Consider the following 18,139-nt stretch of genomic DNA (forward strand, 5'->3'; position numbering starts at 1 on the left):
TAGGTTTGGATCACCCATTTTTCTGAGGAATACTTCTTAGCTTTTCTTCTATTGAAGCCTGTTCTACCTCATCTATATGTGATTAACTGTTTGATTTCTTGCTGTTATGTGGCTGAGTCCTACCTTAGCACGTTTATTGAAAGTGTTTATTATTTTACAGATAAAATATTTTTAAAATAGTTTTACACTTAGTATGTGAGGGGTCTTTACATCATAGTGCTGACAATGTACCTGTTGTCTGAATGACTCATTGTACTGGTTTCTCACATTTCTCACTTCGGAGATTTTGCACCTTAATAATGGAATGGTTTCTGCTGATATCCTGTGGTAAAGTTGATCTTCTGCTCTTAGGATATAACTGGAGAGGTTCTGGACTTCTGCTTCTCACTATTTGAATGGGCCTCTTTGGTGTCAAATCTTCTTTTGACTGCAATAATTCTGTCTGATTAACACTCATCAACAATTCAAACAACAATTCTGTTCTTGTAGATTCTGACTTTAAATCACTAGTCACATTTCTTCAGTAACCTGAAGAGGTTATTGATGAAATTATGCATGAATTCCCTTGAATACTGAATTCTTCTTTTCAATCATGTTCTTTCACAAATTTTATTTGTTGTGAGGTTAAAGTAGTTATCAAAGACTTGCAGAACTTGATCAAAAGTGTGAGCTGTACCTCTATTAATTGTATTGCCAATTGTATATAAAAGTGTACTTACTTCATCAGCTTCTGATTTAGTATCAGGTTTGGAAATAATTTTGTATCTTAGTTGTTTTCTTCAAGGTGTAGAGCTCTGTTTTTAATTGTCCCATCTTCCTGGCAATGTTATTTCTGCTGCCAAGTATTCACAATGTGATTATTTATTTTCCTTGCTTCAAAGGTTATTGATTCTGCAATATAGCAATGCTGCTACTATGTATTATAGCATTTGGAGCATCCTGTTCTTCTGAAATCAAAATGGAGGATTCCTACCTTTCAGTGAGTAAAATGGAGGACTCCTGCATTTTGTGAGTAAAGTGGGGGTGGGGGGGGTCCTTTTTTTTCAAAGGCTTCTTTGGATGATTCCCATCAATTACAATCTTAATAAATAATTCCCAGTTCCAATTGTTACTTTTCCACCTACCTAGCCAGCTAACTGATGTTTTCTCGCAATCTATAACTTGCCTCTTTACTATCAACCATATGGTCAATTTTTGAGTTATCTACTAATTTCATGATCATGTCCTTTTTACTATCATCAATAAAAACTCTAAAAACAGGGGACATAGTGCAGAACTCTGTGGAACACCCCTTTCAGTCACAAAAACAGACATCAACTACTAAACATTTTTTCCAGCCACTGAGTCAACTTTTTATCCAGCTTGCTACTTTCCCCTGGATCCCATGGGCTTGTTTTTAACCAGTCTGCCATGTGGACCTAGTTAAAAGTCTTTATAAAAAGTTCACACAGACTGCATCAACAGTGCTGCTCTCTTCTTTGTTCCCTCCTCAAAAATTTAAATCATTCTTATCAGGCATGATAGTCCCTCAACAAATCCATGCTGACTCTCCTGGATTATTCCATGCTTCCTAAGTAGCAACTTATCTTGTCCGTGACTGAGGTTGCAATGTTAGCAGCCATCCAATCATCCAGCACCACACCCAGATTCAAGAGGATTGGAAAATTGTCTTCAGAGCATTTGCAAATTCCTTCCTGGTTTCTTTTGACAGACTGGAGTATGTTTCATTTGGCCTTGGTGATATATCAACAAAGTATTCATGAAGAACTATATCCATAACTTAGCCTCTACACATAGGGTACCTTATTTGTATTTTAGGGGCCCTACTCTTCCTTAGGTATCCTCTTACTCTTACTTGAAATAACAGTATTGAATTTTCCTTGACTTCACTCACCAATGATCTTTGCTTTTCTAATTTCCTTGTTGATTTCAACCCTGCATGTTCTATACTTAGCTCAGCATTCTGCAGTATTGAGTGTCTGATATAAAATTTCTTTTTCTGTTTTCTCCTACCTTGTGTGCTCCTTGACATCCAGAGAGCTACAGATGTGGCTGCCTTACTGTTTTGTATGTGGGTAAAACCTCTTGAATATCATCTTTGAATACTTTTCAGTATTCTAACCTTAAAGTTGCTGGTTCCAGTTCGCTTCTGCTGAATTAATCCATAGCGTTATTAAAATTGTTTAATTGGCCTTAACCCAATTTAGAATATTAATATAACTTCTCACAGCTGTGAGGAGTTTCTTCAATCAGATTTGCCACCAACCCTCCTCTTTATCCTCCTCAATATCATGTCTGCAGCCAGAAACATCGGGCTGCTGTACCTGCCTCTCTTTAATGATGTCTCCCTTCCTGATGGAAGGCTGATGCCCAAAACATTGATTCTCCTCCTCCTCAGACGCTGCCTGACCAGCTGTGCTTTTCTAGCACCATATTGTCGACTCTGATCTCCAGCATCTGCAGTCCTCACTTCCTTCTTCCTGTCTCTCTTTAACAGGTTATCATGTTTCTGTGAAGCTAACAGGTTATCAGGTTTCTATCTGTGAATTCAGCTCACTGCTTTATTTCCTATACTTGCTGCATTGAAACAGATACCCTTGAACATCATGCAACTCTTTTTTAAAATATTTTCCAACCTTATAATCTCTGCTCATTTTACAGAATCAGAGTACTGAAAGAGAGTTCTGAAGAAAAGTCAAATCAGACTCGAAACATTAATTCTGTTTTTCTCTCCACAGATGCTATGAAACCTGCTGAGTTTCTCCAGCATTTTCTGTTTTCATTTTATACTACTATTGTCTTGCTGTACCAGTTAGTGCAATACAAAGCCAGGAAGCTGGTCATGGTTGTCAGCAGGTCTAGTGAAGTCAAGGGGGATAGCTTCACCCAGTGGTTCCCTAGTCAAACACAGCCTCAGATACCAGTTCTGATCAGGATGGACAGAGTCAGGGTCTTCTCCTCATAAGGTGAAAGGAGCCGAATGTTGGGTAGTCTATCACCAGTCTTGATTCTTTCTGTCCTGTTGTAGGCTGTTTCCTTCATGGATTGAGAAGAGGCAAGCTTTAGGGAGATGAGGGTCTGGCACAGCTATTATTGTTGGTGCAGGTGAGGAGATGTATCAAATGAGTGAGTCAGCAGCACAGATTGCATGAAGGTTAGTGGTATCGAGGATTGGGGTGGGTAAGAACTCATGGAGAAAATGTTGCAGGCAATATTGAGAGTGGTAGACTATGAGCCTTGATGGGAGTTGGGGACAGAAGCAGACAGAGAGTGAATGCGAGGTATCAGGGCAAAAATGTGGAACATACACTAGCAGAGTAGAGAAGGGCATTGACCTTATTTGTACTTATCTTCTCCAGACAGCTGAGATTGAGAATTAAACCCAGGTAGCAATCTTGGACCAGGCTGGCATGGTCTGAAGTCATGGTCTCCATTGCTGATCCTTGGGGCAGAGGGAGTCCCACATCAGCATCCAGCAGGACCCTCAGCACCTCTGTCTGCAAAGCAGGGCACAGAATTTCCTGTCTGTCACTTTTTAAAAATTCATTCACAGGATAAGGGCACTGCTGGCTAGGCCAGCATTTATTTCCCCCAGCTCTAATTGTCCAGAGGGCAGTTAAGATTTGACCACATTGCTGTGGGTGTGGAGTCACATGTAGGCCAGACCAGGTAAGGATTGCAGTTTTCTTCCCTAAAGGGCATTAGTGAACCAGACGGGTTTTTCCTGACAATCGGCAATGGATTCATGGTCATCATGAGACTTATTATTATTGAATTCAAATTCCACCATCTGCCATGAGAGATTCAGATTCAGATCTCATAGACCATTACCTGGATCTCTGGAATAATGGTCCAGCGATAACGCCACTAGGGCTTTGTCTCCCCCGCGGTAAATGTGAGGAACCGTGCAGGGAAACTCCAGATTGACATTGCTTTTATGGAGGTGCTTATCAAGCTTTTAAAGGTGGTGTGGTGCAAGTGATGATGGGGAATTCCAAAATATCTGCTAAGTGGTAACTTGTACCAGCAATGCCATGTGGTAAATGAGGTAGAATTCAGACATGAAAAGTTCCATAGGAGTGGAATAGGTAATTAAAGTGGCGAGTTTGGTAAAATAAGGCAAGAGGACTTGCTGAGCCTCAAGGCAAAAATTCCCTATAATACGTGGACACAACTTGGACTTCTTTGAAAAACATAGGATTCAGCCCCATATCTCCTTACGTGGCTTAGTGAGATATTTTTCTTTTTACTTTGCTTTTGTGATGCATGTTGGAACTTTGCATTAATGGCTTAATATAAGTCATTACAAGTTGTTTTTGCTAATTGGTAATAGCTACTTTTTTTGTAACATTTAGAGCTCAAACCTATATATTTACCAATCAACCTATTCAGAAATGTTAATACATATGTCTGGAGTAAGTAGGAATTGAATCTAGGCCTTCTGACTTAAAGGTAGGGAACCACCACAAATGTCCTTTCCCAATTACTATCACCATCCTGCAGTGCCATATCTCAACAATGCTATTGCACTCAATTAGAACTCCAAACTTAGACCAGTTGGCAGTTAATTAGCTCACTTGGCTGGACATCTGGTTTGTGATGCAGAGTGATCTTAACAGTGTAGCTGAGGTTACAATGAAGGACTCTCCTTCTCAATATCTCTTCTCATCTGAGGAGTGGTGACCCTCAGGTTAGACCGCCACCAGTCATCTCTCTTTCTCTCTCTCTCGAATGAGAGTACAGTCCTCTGGGACTATGTCAACTTTACTTTTCTTATACTCAACTTTCAATGGTGATAAAAACAGCAGCTAGTAAACAGTAAAGTCAGTGACTGATTTGTCGTTATTTGTAGTAGTTTGAGCCCTAGTGATGATCTTGCTGTTTCAGTTTCACCTGTGCTGCTATTGTTCTCCCTCTATCACACAGGCCAAACTTAGGAAATGAGAATCTCTACAGAACTTTAACAACTATCGATGTTTGTTTTCAGGCTGCCAAACTATCCCAGAGTCAGAGTTGGAAGAGAGGATGAAAGATTCTGCTACGGATGAAACATCCCCTGACCATAAGCACATAATGCAGAAGTCGCCGAAGTCTGGTAAGTGCTGTTTATAAAACATGGTAGCATTATATTTTGTTGATGATCCTGGTGTTGGATTTTGTTTTTGCTTGTTTTAGAAGCTTGCCATTAGAAGCATATTCTGGAACCCACTATTCTCAGCTGGGAGTACTGGATAGTTCTGGGCTCTGGACATCTCTCCTGTGATGTGAAAATTGGAGGTAGCAAACTGTAGATGAGGCATATGAAATTGGTCAATGTTAGTATTCAAGATCAGGCATGTAGTAAATCAATATTTTGTAATGGAAAAGAAGATTGCAGTGCAAGAAAAGTTGCCTGTTTTCTGATCCAAACCTGCTATTTGGACAACTTTCACACCTGTTATATTTGTGTGCTGTACGGAGTAAGGTTTCATACGCTGGGCAATAGAAATACTTTCCCTGTAGCACACATCTCTGGAGCCAGAGCCTTGAACAGATACAGTAATTAGGAAAGCTAAAAGAAAGGGAGAGGCAGTAGCATTACCATTATTGGTAATCTAGGCTAATGTTCTGGGAACATGAGCTTGAATCCCACAATGGCAGATGGTGACATTTGAATTCAGTATAAAGTTGGAGTCAAAAGAAAGCAGAATGGCAATTACATAACCATTGTCAATTGTTTTAAATACCCAGTCTTTTAGGGAAGGAAATGTGCTGTTCTTACCTGGTCTGGCAGAGCCAAAGTAATGTGGTTAACTGTTAACTGTCCTCTGACTAATTAGGGATTGGCATAAATACTGGCCCAAACATTGATGCCCACATCCAATGAACAAATAAAAGTTAGCTTTTATTACAGGGAATATAAAAGTAGACATGTGTGCTCCATTATACAGAATGTTGTTAAGACCACTATTGGAGTGTTGCTTCCAGTAGAGTCATAGAAATCTACAGCACAGAAAAAGGCCTTTTGACCCATCGAGTCTACACCAGTCAACAACAAGCACCTAACTATTCTAATCCTGTATTCGAGCATTTGGCCGAAAACCTTGTATGCCTTGGCATTGCAAGTAATTATCTAAATGCTTTTTAAATGTTATGAGGATTTCTTCCTCTCAGAGAACTGACCTCTTTATTAAGGGAAAGATGCAAATGGGTTGAAAGCAGTTCATTAAAGTCTTTCTAGATTACTACCTGGAATGGGTAGGTGTCTTATAAGGAAAAGTTGGACATGTTACACGTATTCACTAGAGTATAGAAAATTAAGAGGTGACTTGATTGAAACTGATAAGATCCTGGGAGGTCTTGACATGTGGAAATTTCAGAAAAATCTAGAACAGGATGTCAGTTTTAAAAATAAGGATTCATGATTTAAGACAAAAATAAAGAGATTATTTTTCTTACAGGCAGTTGTGAATTTTTGCAAATCTCATCCTCAACAACCAATGGTAGTAGAGGGCTGAATCCTACTTTTTTGGCTAAGTTTAAGTTGCAGTTGAATTTTCTGGAGGGATTTTCATAACGATGTCTAGCGCGTTTTCTTGCCACATCTCACCAAATTCCCTCAGTAACTACCTACACCCCCCCATGGAATCCTCATGTCCAATTCTTCAGTGGATATCTGCTGAAAGACTATCATCCTTTCTACCTGAGCCATCTTTGAAAGGCCACTCAGATGAGCATTGACAATCTAGCAGTGCCACTCACCGGCAATGTCATGGCACAGCAACCAAAAGCTTTGTGATTCATGGCACATGGCAGACACTCCATTACACATACAATCCCATTCTGTCACCCTTGTTGCATTTCAACAGCTAGGCCAAAGATTTTACCTGTTGTAGCTACATCTTGTCTGAACAACATCTCCAAATCACTGTCGATAAAGTGTGGAAGAGCACAGGAGGTCAGAGAGCATCAGAGGAGCAAGAAAGTTAACATTTCGGGTCTGAACATTGACTTTCCTTCTTCTGATGCTGTCTGATCTGCTGTGCTCATCCAGCTCCACATTTTATCGACTCTGACTTCTAGCATTTATAGTCCTTACTATCACCAACTCTCCAAATCACTGTTACTCTGTCTCCAGTGCTCACTGTCGAGCTGCAGTTTGTCGTTTTGTAATCGGGAACATCACATACACGGAAGCAATTATTCAAATATAAACATGAGCTTTTATTTACAGCCAGCAAAAGGGAAGATGATGGAAACCAATAAGGCTGAAGTTCACCACTCACAATGCAAACCAAACTCTGGCATGCTGGCGAACAACTATTTTAGAAACCATAATTGTTTGCTGTATCAACCCTAATTTATCGGAAATTGGTGTAAATGAGTTTCTGTCTGCCTTGTACACCAGACACTGCTGAACTCTGTCATGGACAAGGACAGTTTCCACCTCCCCAGTGTCCTTATCCATCCTCTGCCTTTGAAGATTGTTCTGGTTACTCCAGTTCCTCTTCATCAAGCACATAACCTTGTTACTTCAATTGTGCAGATGATGATGTGGCACATTCTGTCTGGATTATACTGAAGGGCTTCCCCCAAGAGTGGTCCAAACAATGGAACTGTTTGTTCAGCAACCCTTCCTCTTCATTACTCTTCCATGGCCCTGGTCAAAGCACAAGCAGCAGGTTATGCAATGCTGCCATGAACCATGGTTGCAGTGCATAGCCCATGTTCTCCAATAAGCAGTGTTTTAGCCCCTGGATTGTTTTTTGCAAAAATATATGTTTTCATAAAAAAAAACTGTATGTACATACAGTTACTAGAGCATTTAAGTTCTGTATAGTCTTTACATATAGAGAACCAACAGACACTAAGGTTTGACTTTCTCTATAGTTGCAACAAACACAAAGGCATTTCTTAATTATGTGAGATACTATTTACATATATTTTGAGACACTGGGAGGGTCCGATAACTGAATGGAGTCCCATTATTCTTCAGCAGAAAGACTACAAATGGTGATTTTTCTCCACTGCGCCTTGGCAACCGCTGCTCCAAGCTTTAGTGCACCCCTCAGCACATGGTCTTGGACCTTGGAATGTGCCAGTCAGCTACACTCGGTCAAGATCAACTCTTGCACTAGAAGACCAACAAGCTTTGGGCACACCGAAGAGCATCTTTCACTGAGTTGATGGTCGTTCAGGTCTAGTTGATGTTTGTCTTTGTGTGCATCCTGGGGAACAGCCCGTAGATGCAGAGCCCTGTGTCATGGAGATGCTCGGGATGAACCTCAACAAAAATCATTGCATTTCTCTCTTGACTTCCTTTGCAAAGGTACATTCCAGAATGAAATGTGTGACAGTCTCTTCCCCCACAAAGCCACTTTGAGGGCAGAGTGCAGTGGCACATGGATTCCAGGCATACATTCCTGATGAAGGGCTTATGCCCGAAACGTCGAGTCTCCTGCTCCTCGGATGCTGCCTGACCTGTTGTGCTTTTCCATCATTACACTCTCGACTCTGATTTCCAGCATCTGCAGTCCTAACTTTCTCCTATACATGAAGGATCTGACAGACAGTGCACTTCTTACCACCAGCCAAGTGATGTCTTGGTCCTTGTTTGAGAATTCTGACAATGAGGCATTGTGCCATTTTGACAGTTGGCTCAAAGAGCCACTGAACAGGATCAAATCCTCTCCTTTTCCGACTGGATCTTGAGGACGGTACCTTCTCATCATGGCCTGATGGACCTGTGGTCACAAGTGTTTTCTTTCACAATTTTTCCACGAAGGACCCGTGATACAGAATGGTCCAACTACTTGGAACATTCTGCGGGCATCAGGCCAGGCCCATCCGTCATAACACCGGGTACAGGCAGAACCTCAATGTGTAGTGACAGTTGGTGTTTGTGTACCGAAGGTCAGTGCACAGCTTGATGCAGCCACACACAATAGTGGCCAGCAGGATGAAGGTCGCGGTGGGTACATTCTTTCCCCCTTTATCCAGAGCTTTGAACACGGTGACCACTTGGATCTGGTCCATCTTAGACTTGCAAGTGAATTTGAAGATAGCTCGGGTGATCACAGCATGCAGGCTTTGGGAAAAAGTCAGATATGTGCCACATGCAGCAACACAGAGTACTTCATACCTGATGACCAGGTTTTTAATGGAGGACATGGGCATGCAATGGAGAGGGAGCGGTGCTCGCGAAAGCCCAGTTTTTGCATCTGCCTTGGCCATTCCAAACCATATTCCTGCACCTTCAGGTTATCTGTCCTGAAGGTGAACGGCATAAAGGATTACTCAGCCCAATTCACAAAGAACATGACTTCGCTTTTGCCTCAATTTACTTTGGCACCCGAGGCCAGATCGAACTGGTTGCAGGTGCACATGAGTCTGTGTACTGACAGTGGAACTGAGCAGAAAACAGCGATATCATCCACATTGAGGAAGGCTTTGACCTGAAATAGTCACCATCTGAGGCTCGCATCCTTCCTGATGGACTCGGCAAAAAGCTCTATACAATAAGGCAGGAGAGAGTGACTCCAGATCTGGTCGAGATTCCCACCCATTGATTAAGATTACATGACTGATGTATATACCTATACAAAATTCCACACTGAATGTTTGAACATTTTTAAGGCAGAAGTAGATGTATTCTGTAAAAGCAAGAAAGTGAAAGGTTATGGGGATACACTAGAATGTGGAGGAATCAGATCAGCCCAGATCTTATTGAATGGCAGATTAGGCTCAAGGGGCCAAATGATTTCTTCTGCTCCTGTTTCATGTGCTTGTATGTCCTTCTGATTGAATGGACTAACAACAAAGTAAAACTTCACCACACAAATTTTATTAATTTTTTCCAAGCTCTTTAATTTTTTATTGAGCAGAGAGAAAGAATTCTGAATATAATCACTGAAATGGATACTTCTTATTTGACCTGAATCGAAAGCTTTTGCTTTCAAAAGCTTACTTCAAAAATTTTGCAAGCTCCTAAGTATTACTTAGTCATCACAACAAACCGAGAATTGCATATAATTGATTAAAAGTATAGTTCAGCCTAGTTTAATCATTGTTTCCACTTGGTTAACTGCCCACTTTAAACCACGTTTCCAGAGCCTACGTTAAATGCTCTGGAAATCACTGAACCATTGAATGGAAAGGCCTTTATCATAAATCATATGTTTTATTGCCTTTAATTTTATTGTAATGACCCCTACTTTATAAGAAATTCCACCAATGTCATCTTAATCATGTTTGAGATCTGATATTAATGTAAATTATTTTTACGTACAATTTTTGCATGGCTTCCAATGTTATCATTATTTAAGGCACTTACCGTTGTGTTTTAAATGAGAAGTTTCAGCTAGCTTGCTCACATGTCTTAGTACAAATAGTGCTATAGAACCACCACAAGTAATTTGTCTTTGGTGTGAAATCACAGTATAAAACAGTACAAAGCATAAACATGACAGAGAAGATCTTCTCTATTCTAATGAAGGGATGTGGGTTTATTTAAGCTGGTGTCTTTGAAGTACTCGATAGAGAGTTTTCATGAGTCAATTGATGAGTTCCAAGCTTGCACATTGCAGTTCATCAGCTAATTTCAGAAATTGAAGCAGTGGGTCCACATTAAGTTGCTAATAGGATTAATTTATTTTCTAAACAAAATAAACTGTCATTATTACTAAAGTGGAATTAAGTCAGCAAGACTATTATCTGAAACAACCAAGCAACCTAATCAATATCAGCTAAATAAATGAACTGTCATTGTCAAAATCTGTTTTATCAGCATATGTAAACTGACAGATTATATTTACAGTTCTACGTAGGGTATCTGTAACAAGAATGAAAAAGCCTTATTTGTTAAGATTTTCTTCTAGTTGAAGTGATTCCTTTAGCAACAATAAACCATCGATTCTGATGATCCTGCTAACCATGATTTGGTTTAACTTGACTGTTGGCTTTATCTTACAGACTGTTCTTATTGAAGACCCGAGGTGAATAAAGTATCAATTATATTGTTGGGTAAATGTGGACTGGAGTGAGTGGTGTTGCAATGCATCAGTCAATTTAGTTCTGAAGAAGGGTCACTGGACCTAAAATGTTAACTCCGATTTCTTTCCACAAATGCTGCCAGACCTGCTGAGATTTTCCAGCAATTTTTGTTTTTGTAGTCAGTTTAGACCATGGCTGTTGACTGTACGGAGATTACATGCCTGAAGCTGATATTGCCAAAGTAGGAAGCAATTACTCACTGTTCTTCAAAGATCTATCACGCGCTATTGACTAAAGTGACCCCATTTAGGATATTTTTATATTAGCCTTTTCTAATTTACTCTTTCACAGGATATTTCCCATCCCTAATTGCTTTTGAGAAGGTATTGGGCAGTTAGGATGTTCACACTACTGTCTCTCAAGTTCAGAAGTTGACCTGATATCAACCCTAGTATCCAGTTACTGAATGTATTAAGAGAATGAGATTAAAATGGAATGCCCTGCTGACCAATCATTGTAAATCTGATGGGATGATCCTGAAATTGCTGTTTGGTGCTGCACCTCTCACCAGCATCTGCTCCACAACAGTTAGGGATTGGCAATAAGTGCTGGTCCTTTCAACAACACCCATATCCCCACAAATGAACAAAAAAAAACTGACAACTCCACCCCCCTCCCTGCCCAAAGCCCTGCTGCAGCCCAATAGATTTCGTAAATCTGAAAGTTGAGGCACAAGCCCTCCCTCGATTCTTGAAGCAGAGAGCAAGCAGCAAATCACATCACTACCTCACCTACTGAACACATGGAGCTGGGAACAGACAGCAAATCCCTAATCCCTCCACTTTCTCACTCACATAGTACCCCCACCCCAACCATGCAACTGAGAATTGGTTGCACATCTTTTCCCTGAACTCCATGGAGCTGTGAACTGGCAGCACACCATTGCCTTGTCTATCCCTCCCCACCACTACTATCCGATGGAATTGGAAATTGGCAGCACATCGGCCTTGAGATGATACTGAATGCGTGTGAGGTCAGATAGCCTTATTGACAAGGGGATCAGATATCCTGATGCTAGACAGTTATGGTTTCTCATTAACTGCACTGGTGACCTTACAATTTCCTAAAAGTCGTTTAAATATCCTGGCTTTCACCTTCCCTCTTTTTATCAAATGTGACGTAGGCCTGGGGTAGAAAACCTATGTGAAATTTCATCGTCCTCCTTGTACATACCCAGCATATTGTATTGCAATGCTTGTAGCTGCAGACCTATATCAAACCCAACTATTGCCACTTGATGTCTACAATGGAATTATCATTATCTTCAAGGGAGTAGTCGATGTGCACTTTAAACAATCATAGTGTTCCTAACTCATCTCATGATCTCCCACTTTCATCTCACCCCCCCCCCCCCCCCCCCCCCCCCCTCAGTCTCTTGTCATCAGACACCTAACAATGTTAATAATCATCACAGCATCCTGACTTGGCATGGCTTTTCAACTTATTACAGTTTCAACTTTTGAAAATCTGGTCACCCGACTTGTTCAGATAGTTAGCTACAGCAGCTGCTTAGCTTGGCCCAGTTCCAAGCTATCAGCTTCTGTAATTGCATTTATCACTGAGTCGCTTCGAGGATTGGCTTAATGGATTTAAGAGCATGACCTTGAAACACAACAGTAAGGTCTTTAGTTCTGATGAAGTATGAGCTTTCCTCTAAGAAAGTGATTACTGTAGCAATATTAATTCCACTTACATTTCACTTAAGTCGGTGGCTGATGAGACAACACAGCAGCTAACAGAATCCACACAGGAAAACCCTGAAACAATTTTCAGCTGCAACCTTGGCAATTAATTCTGCTCAGTGAACGTATTTTGCTCTAAAATCCTGTTAAAGTGCCTGTATTGTCTGGGGAGGTGAGGAAGCAGTGTAATTATAGTAATGGCTCGGAACCTTCTAGGTTATTGACCGTAATAATACATGGTTTGATACAATAAAACATGGCATAAAAAATGTGCATCCATTACTACATAATAGAGAAATTGATATGATTTGAAATCCATGTTATTTAACAATCTAATTTCAACACCTGGGAACCATCTATTAAAGACAAAGTTCTTAAAAATCTTCCCTCGCTGTCTCCTAATTACTGTGCCCAATCCCCCACCAGCTCATTCAACTATTTCTCCTCATGCCATAGAGCAGACGTATGGGCTGTCACGCCCTTGCCTGCAAGTCAGTTAAAGCATCTTCATAACCCAAAGTACCATTTGGCTAAGAAGAAAAGGTATTCAGTGATTAGACTAGATTCTTTACAGTGTGGAAGCAGGCTGTCTGGCCCAACAAGTCCACAACGACACTTCGAAGAGTAAACCACCCAGATCCATTCCCCTGACTAATACACCTATCACTATGGGCAATTTAGCATGGCCAATTCACCTGACCTGCACATCTTTGGATTGTGGGAGGAAACCCACACAGACACAAAGAGAATGTGAAACTCCAAGGTGGGGATCGAACCTGGGTCCCTGGCATTGTGAGGCAGCAGTGCTAAGCACTGAGCCACCATGCCACCCCATGATCACTATTCTGTGATCTGCTATTAAAGATTTACCCGTGAATAGTGAATGAGGACAGAAATACAGACTCGGTTGTAATTCCTCCTCTATAACTGGGTGTGAGAATCAATATTTGGGTGAAGAACTCATATTATCCATGAACCCAAACATCTTCAGTAACAGTCGAAATATTTAGCCAAACTAAAACGCAGGATCCCTTTGTTGTGCAGAAGCTTGCGATCGTTATTGGAGTTTCACTGCATGGACTGAGAAGTTATGTTGCATCTTAAACCGAAGCAAAATGCATTAATTTGTCAGCAGTGGCTCAGTGGGTAGCACTGTTACCTCTAAGTCAGAAGACCATGTGTTTAAGATCCCATTCCAGAGAAATGAGCACAAAATCTTAGTGAACTCTTCAGTGAAGTTCTAAGAGCAGTACTATCTTTCAATGCAGTGCTACTGAGCTCTATCTGCCCTGTCAGGAATATAGTAAAGATTCTACTGCACTATTTTGAAGAAGAGCAGGGGAATTCTCCCTCTTGTCCTGCCCTCAACAAACATCACTGAAGCAGGTTACCTAGTCATTATAACGTTGATGTTTTCAAGAGCTTGGTTTTTACAAATTGGTTGTCTTATTTTCTTACATTATCATGGAGCAGATTAATATACAACAGAATTGACCATAGTACAAGATTCTCATGGCTCCAAACAAAGGACCAAATCAGAACCAAATGGCAAACTTATCTCCATTGTATACTTTTTTTAAAAAAATTTTCGTAGGATGGCCATCATTAGCAAACATTTGTTGCCCATCCCAATTGCCCTTGAACCGAGAGCATTTAAGAGTCAATCATATTTCTGTGAGTCTGGAGTGGGCTAAAACTGGCGAAGATGTCAAATTTTCTTCCCTAAAGGACAGTAATGAACCGGATTGTTTTTGCAATAATCAACAATGGTTTCATGGTACCATTAAGACTCTTTTTTTAAACCAGGTTTATTAACTGAATTCAAATTCCATCAGTTGTCTTAAAGGACAGTAATGAACCGGATTGTCTTTGCAATAATCAACAATGGTTTCATGGTACCATTAAGACTCTTTTTTTAAACCAGGTTTTTTAACTGAATTCAAATTCCATCATTTGTCTTAAAGGGATTTGAGACAATATCCATGGAATATTAGCCTGAGTATCTGAATTAAAATCGAATGAGTCAAATGTCAATATCAATGCACCACCCCAATATCGCAGTTCTACTTGTATGCTGCAGCAGTTGGTTTGATCAGCCTTTGTAAATGGGTATTTAATTGAATTTTCCTCCAAACTTTGACCCAAGAGAAATGTTGTAGTATAAATCTGCAGAACTTCTGGGAATCTTCTTCTGCATTTAGGAGAGCCAATGCAGACAGAGAGGTTTGAGACAAATGCTTTTTCTACCTGATAGCCATATACTGCAGCTTATCAACCCATCTCAACCCGACAACTGGAAATCACTTTCTCCTGCTGGAATACTTTTCTCTTTTTAAAATTCTGCTTCCATCCCACTTAGCTACTTGCTTTTAAACTGCGTACACTGAAAATATATGCAACTGTAGATAGAGGTGGTTGAAACTAACACAATCAAAAATAGCATTCTCTTGCTCTAAGGAAATGCACTACATTTCTTTATCATCAAGCTATAACATTTTCCCGCTATAATGTATTGTTCCTTCTTGGACCGCAACATGTTATATTGGACTTCCACTGTACTACAGCAACTATATTTCAAAAATACTTAATTGGCTATAAAGTGCTTTGGAGTATCCATAAGGTTATGAAAGGTGCAGAAATCAGATTCCCCATCTTGATACTTCACTGTGCCAGATGTAGCCTCTATTGTGTATCATTCAGTTTGGTCTGTGTTAGTACCTGTCTGCCAAAACAGGATATAATTATCAATATCAACTACTTTGTTTTCCTGAGTTCTTTGATTACAGTTGAAAGCATTCCAGGAGTACTTCTGAATGGCATCTTCAAATAGTTTCATCATTCCTAATAAATGAATATAATTTTCTGATAATTGAGCTACTATTTACCCAGATTTTAACAAATGCCAAAGTCCTCATAGCCCATCTTAGGCCCTCTGTTCCTTTTGCTAATCTGTAGATTGCCATTGCAATATTACATATTACTGCCTGAACCCAGTGCTCAAAGGTTAAGCAACAACACCTTCTGCTGTGCTCCTGGGACCGGAGATTGCTGTGGAAATTATTCCTAGTGCTGCCTCGTTTATAATGAATGAGTAATTGCATATGTTTGGTTCATTTTGATGAATGAACTAGTTACTATTATTTTGTTAATGATCGTTTTCTGCATCCTTATTCTAGGGGCTTGACAGAACAGGCTAAGACATTTGAATTAGTCTTATACAGCATGATAAGGGAGTCATTTATTAAACCAATTATGTGCTTAATACAACAGGATATTCAGATTGTGTTAAATCATCACTGTTTTCCTTCATGTCTGTGTATTAGATTTGGAAGTGGATGCTAAGCACAGCAGTACGAAAGAATAAACTACATTAATGCTGCTGTAATGATATTGTATACGTGGGAAATCTAAGGGATTCTTCATCCTGATTGACACTTGCTATCGTAAAGCCGTAAGCTTTTCCATGTCCGTGAGGAAGGAGAGGAAAAACGACATGGAAGAAGGTTTTTGTTCTACTGGTAGCTTCATTGAACCAGAACCAGTATGGGTACAGAAGTAAACTATTTGTTCTCCGAGGTTGCTCTGCAATTCAATAAAATCATGGCTGATCTGTTTGTGTTTTGAATTCCACATTCCCATTGACCTCCAATAACCTTTGATTCATTGTGTAACAAGTATCTATCTAATTCTTTGAGGAGAAAGTGAGGTCTGCAGATGCTGGAGATCAGAGCTGAAAATGTGTTGCTGGAAAAGCCCATCAGGTCAGGCAGCATCCAGGGAACAGGAGAATCGACGTTTCGGGCATAAGCCCTTCTTCAGGAGAAGGGCTCCTGAAGAAGGGCTTATGCCCGAAACGTCGATTCTCCTGTTCCCTGGATGCTTGCCTGACCTGCTGCGCTTTTCCAGCAACACATTTTCAGCTCTATCTGATTCTGCCTTAAAAATATTCGAAGATGCCACCTCCATTACCTGCTGAGGCAGAGTTCCAAAGTCACACAAACCTTTAAAAGAAAAAGTATTCTCATAAAAGGGTGATCCCTACATTAAAAGAAAAGGTCTCTAGTTTTGGATTGACAGACCAGAGAAATCATCCTTAACAGGCCCACTGTGTCAAATATTTTCAGCGTCTTATGTTCTCCAATCAAGTCACATCTCACTCTTTTAAATTCTAGTGGAAACAAATCCAGTCAGTCCAGCCTTTCCTTATAAGACAATCTGCTCATTCCAGGTGTCAATCTCTTCAACCTTCTCTGAATCACCTCAAACATTTTTAAATCGTTCATTAAATAGGCAGACCAAAACTGCTTAAACCAAAAATGCCAAAAAAGTATTTGAGTTCTTACCAAATAGCCCTGTATAACTAAAGCATAATATCCTTACTTTCAAATTCATTTCCTCTCATTAAGGATAGTATTCATTGACATAGTTATGTGCCATACCTACTGAGTTTTTGTGTCTCATGCAATAGAACAGTTAGATCCCTTGGCAGCTTGGAATTCAGCAACTGTTCTCCATTTAAGTAATACACTGTCAAAGTGAACAGTTTCATATTTTCTCAATTTGTTCTGATCTACCACATTTTTGCCCACTCAATACATTCGCTCTGCTCATCTTAGTTGTAGATATCGATTGTAAAAAGCTGAGGCTCCAGCACAGACGCATGCAGACTCCATTTATCAAACCCTACCAAATAGAAACAGGCCCGTTTATACATAAACTGTGTATATTGGCAACCAGCGAACTTTTTTTTTCCATGGCAGTATGTTTTGCCCACACTGTGAGCTCCTGCTTTGCACAGTAATATTTTATATGGCACCTTGTCGAATGCCTTAGAAATTCAAGTATTGTATGTCTACACACTGTCCTTTATCCACAGCTTTCAAAGAAAGCAATAAATTGTGTAAACATGTTTTCCCTTTCAGAAAACCATGCAGACTCTTCCTCATCACCTTTACTATTTGCAACTGTTCAGCTACAACCTCCTTAATGACCAATTCGAACACCATCCCAACCACAGATGACAAACTAGCTGGCTTATGTTCCTGTTTTTTTCTTGTCTCCCTCCCTTTTTTGAGTAGAGGATTTATATTTACTACATTCCAATGTGATGGAACTTTTCCAGAATTTTTCCAAACTTTGGAAATTTGACACTACGTTTTTCAGACCATGCATTGAAAACCATCAGGATCTGGGTACTTGCCAGGTCTCAACCTCGTAAGTTTGCACCGGCATGCTTCCCTCGTGATTGTAACAACACCAAGTTTCTCTCTCCCTTTCACCTATTAATTAATAGCCATTACTAGAATGTTTTCTTTATATCCTCTACAATGAAGACAAGCAAAATATTTATTCATTTCATCCACCATATCCTTACAATCTGCTTTCAACTCTCCATGATGACTCAGGTATCAGATGTGCACAAAAAG

At 40.1% G+C, this 18,139-nt stretch overlaps 1 protein-coding gene across 7 annotated transcripts in view; it reads left to right on the forward strand.

The window, feature by feature from the left end:
- The window catches only part of bbs9 (Bardet-Biedl syndrome 9), a 533,593-nt gene that overhangs the window by 369,337 nt on the left and 146,117 nt on the right, over positions 1-18,139 (forward strand). For 6 of the 7 annotated variants that reach the window (XM_043688767.2, XM_043688773.2, XM_043688770.2 and 3 more), the window contains one exon: positions 4,988-5,095. In XM_043688767.2, coding sequence (XP_043544702.2) covers positions 4,988-5,095 — 108 coding nt within the window. Of the gene's footprint in view, positions 1-4,987; positions 5,096-16,036; positions 16,324-18,139 lie in introns of those variants that run through there. The other variant, XM_043688774.2, reaches the window with a different exon arrangement.

Source organism: Chiloscyllium plagiosum, unplaced genomic scaffold, assembly GCF_037043375.1.
Source record: "Chiloscyllium plagiosum isolate Xiang-an unplaced genomic scaffold, Cpla_swu_hap1 HiC_scaffold_4, whole genome shotgun sequence".
In the NCBI taxonomy this organism is placed as follows: Eukaryota; Metazoa; Chordata; class Chondrichthyes; order Orectolobiformes; family Hemiscylliidae; genus Chiloscyllium; species Chiloscyllium plagiosum.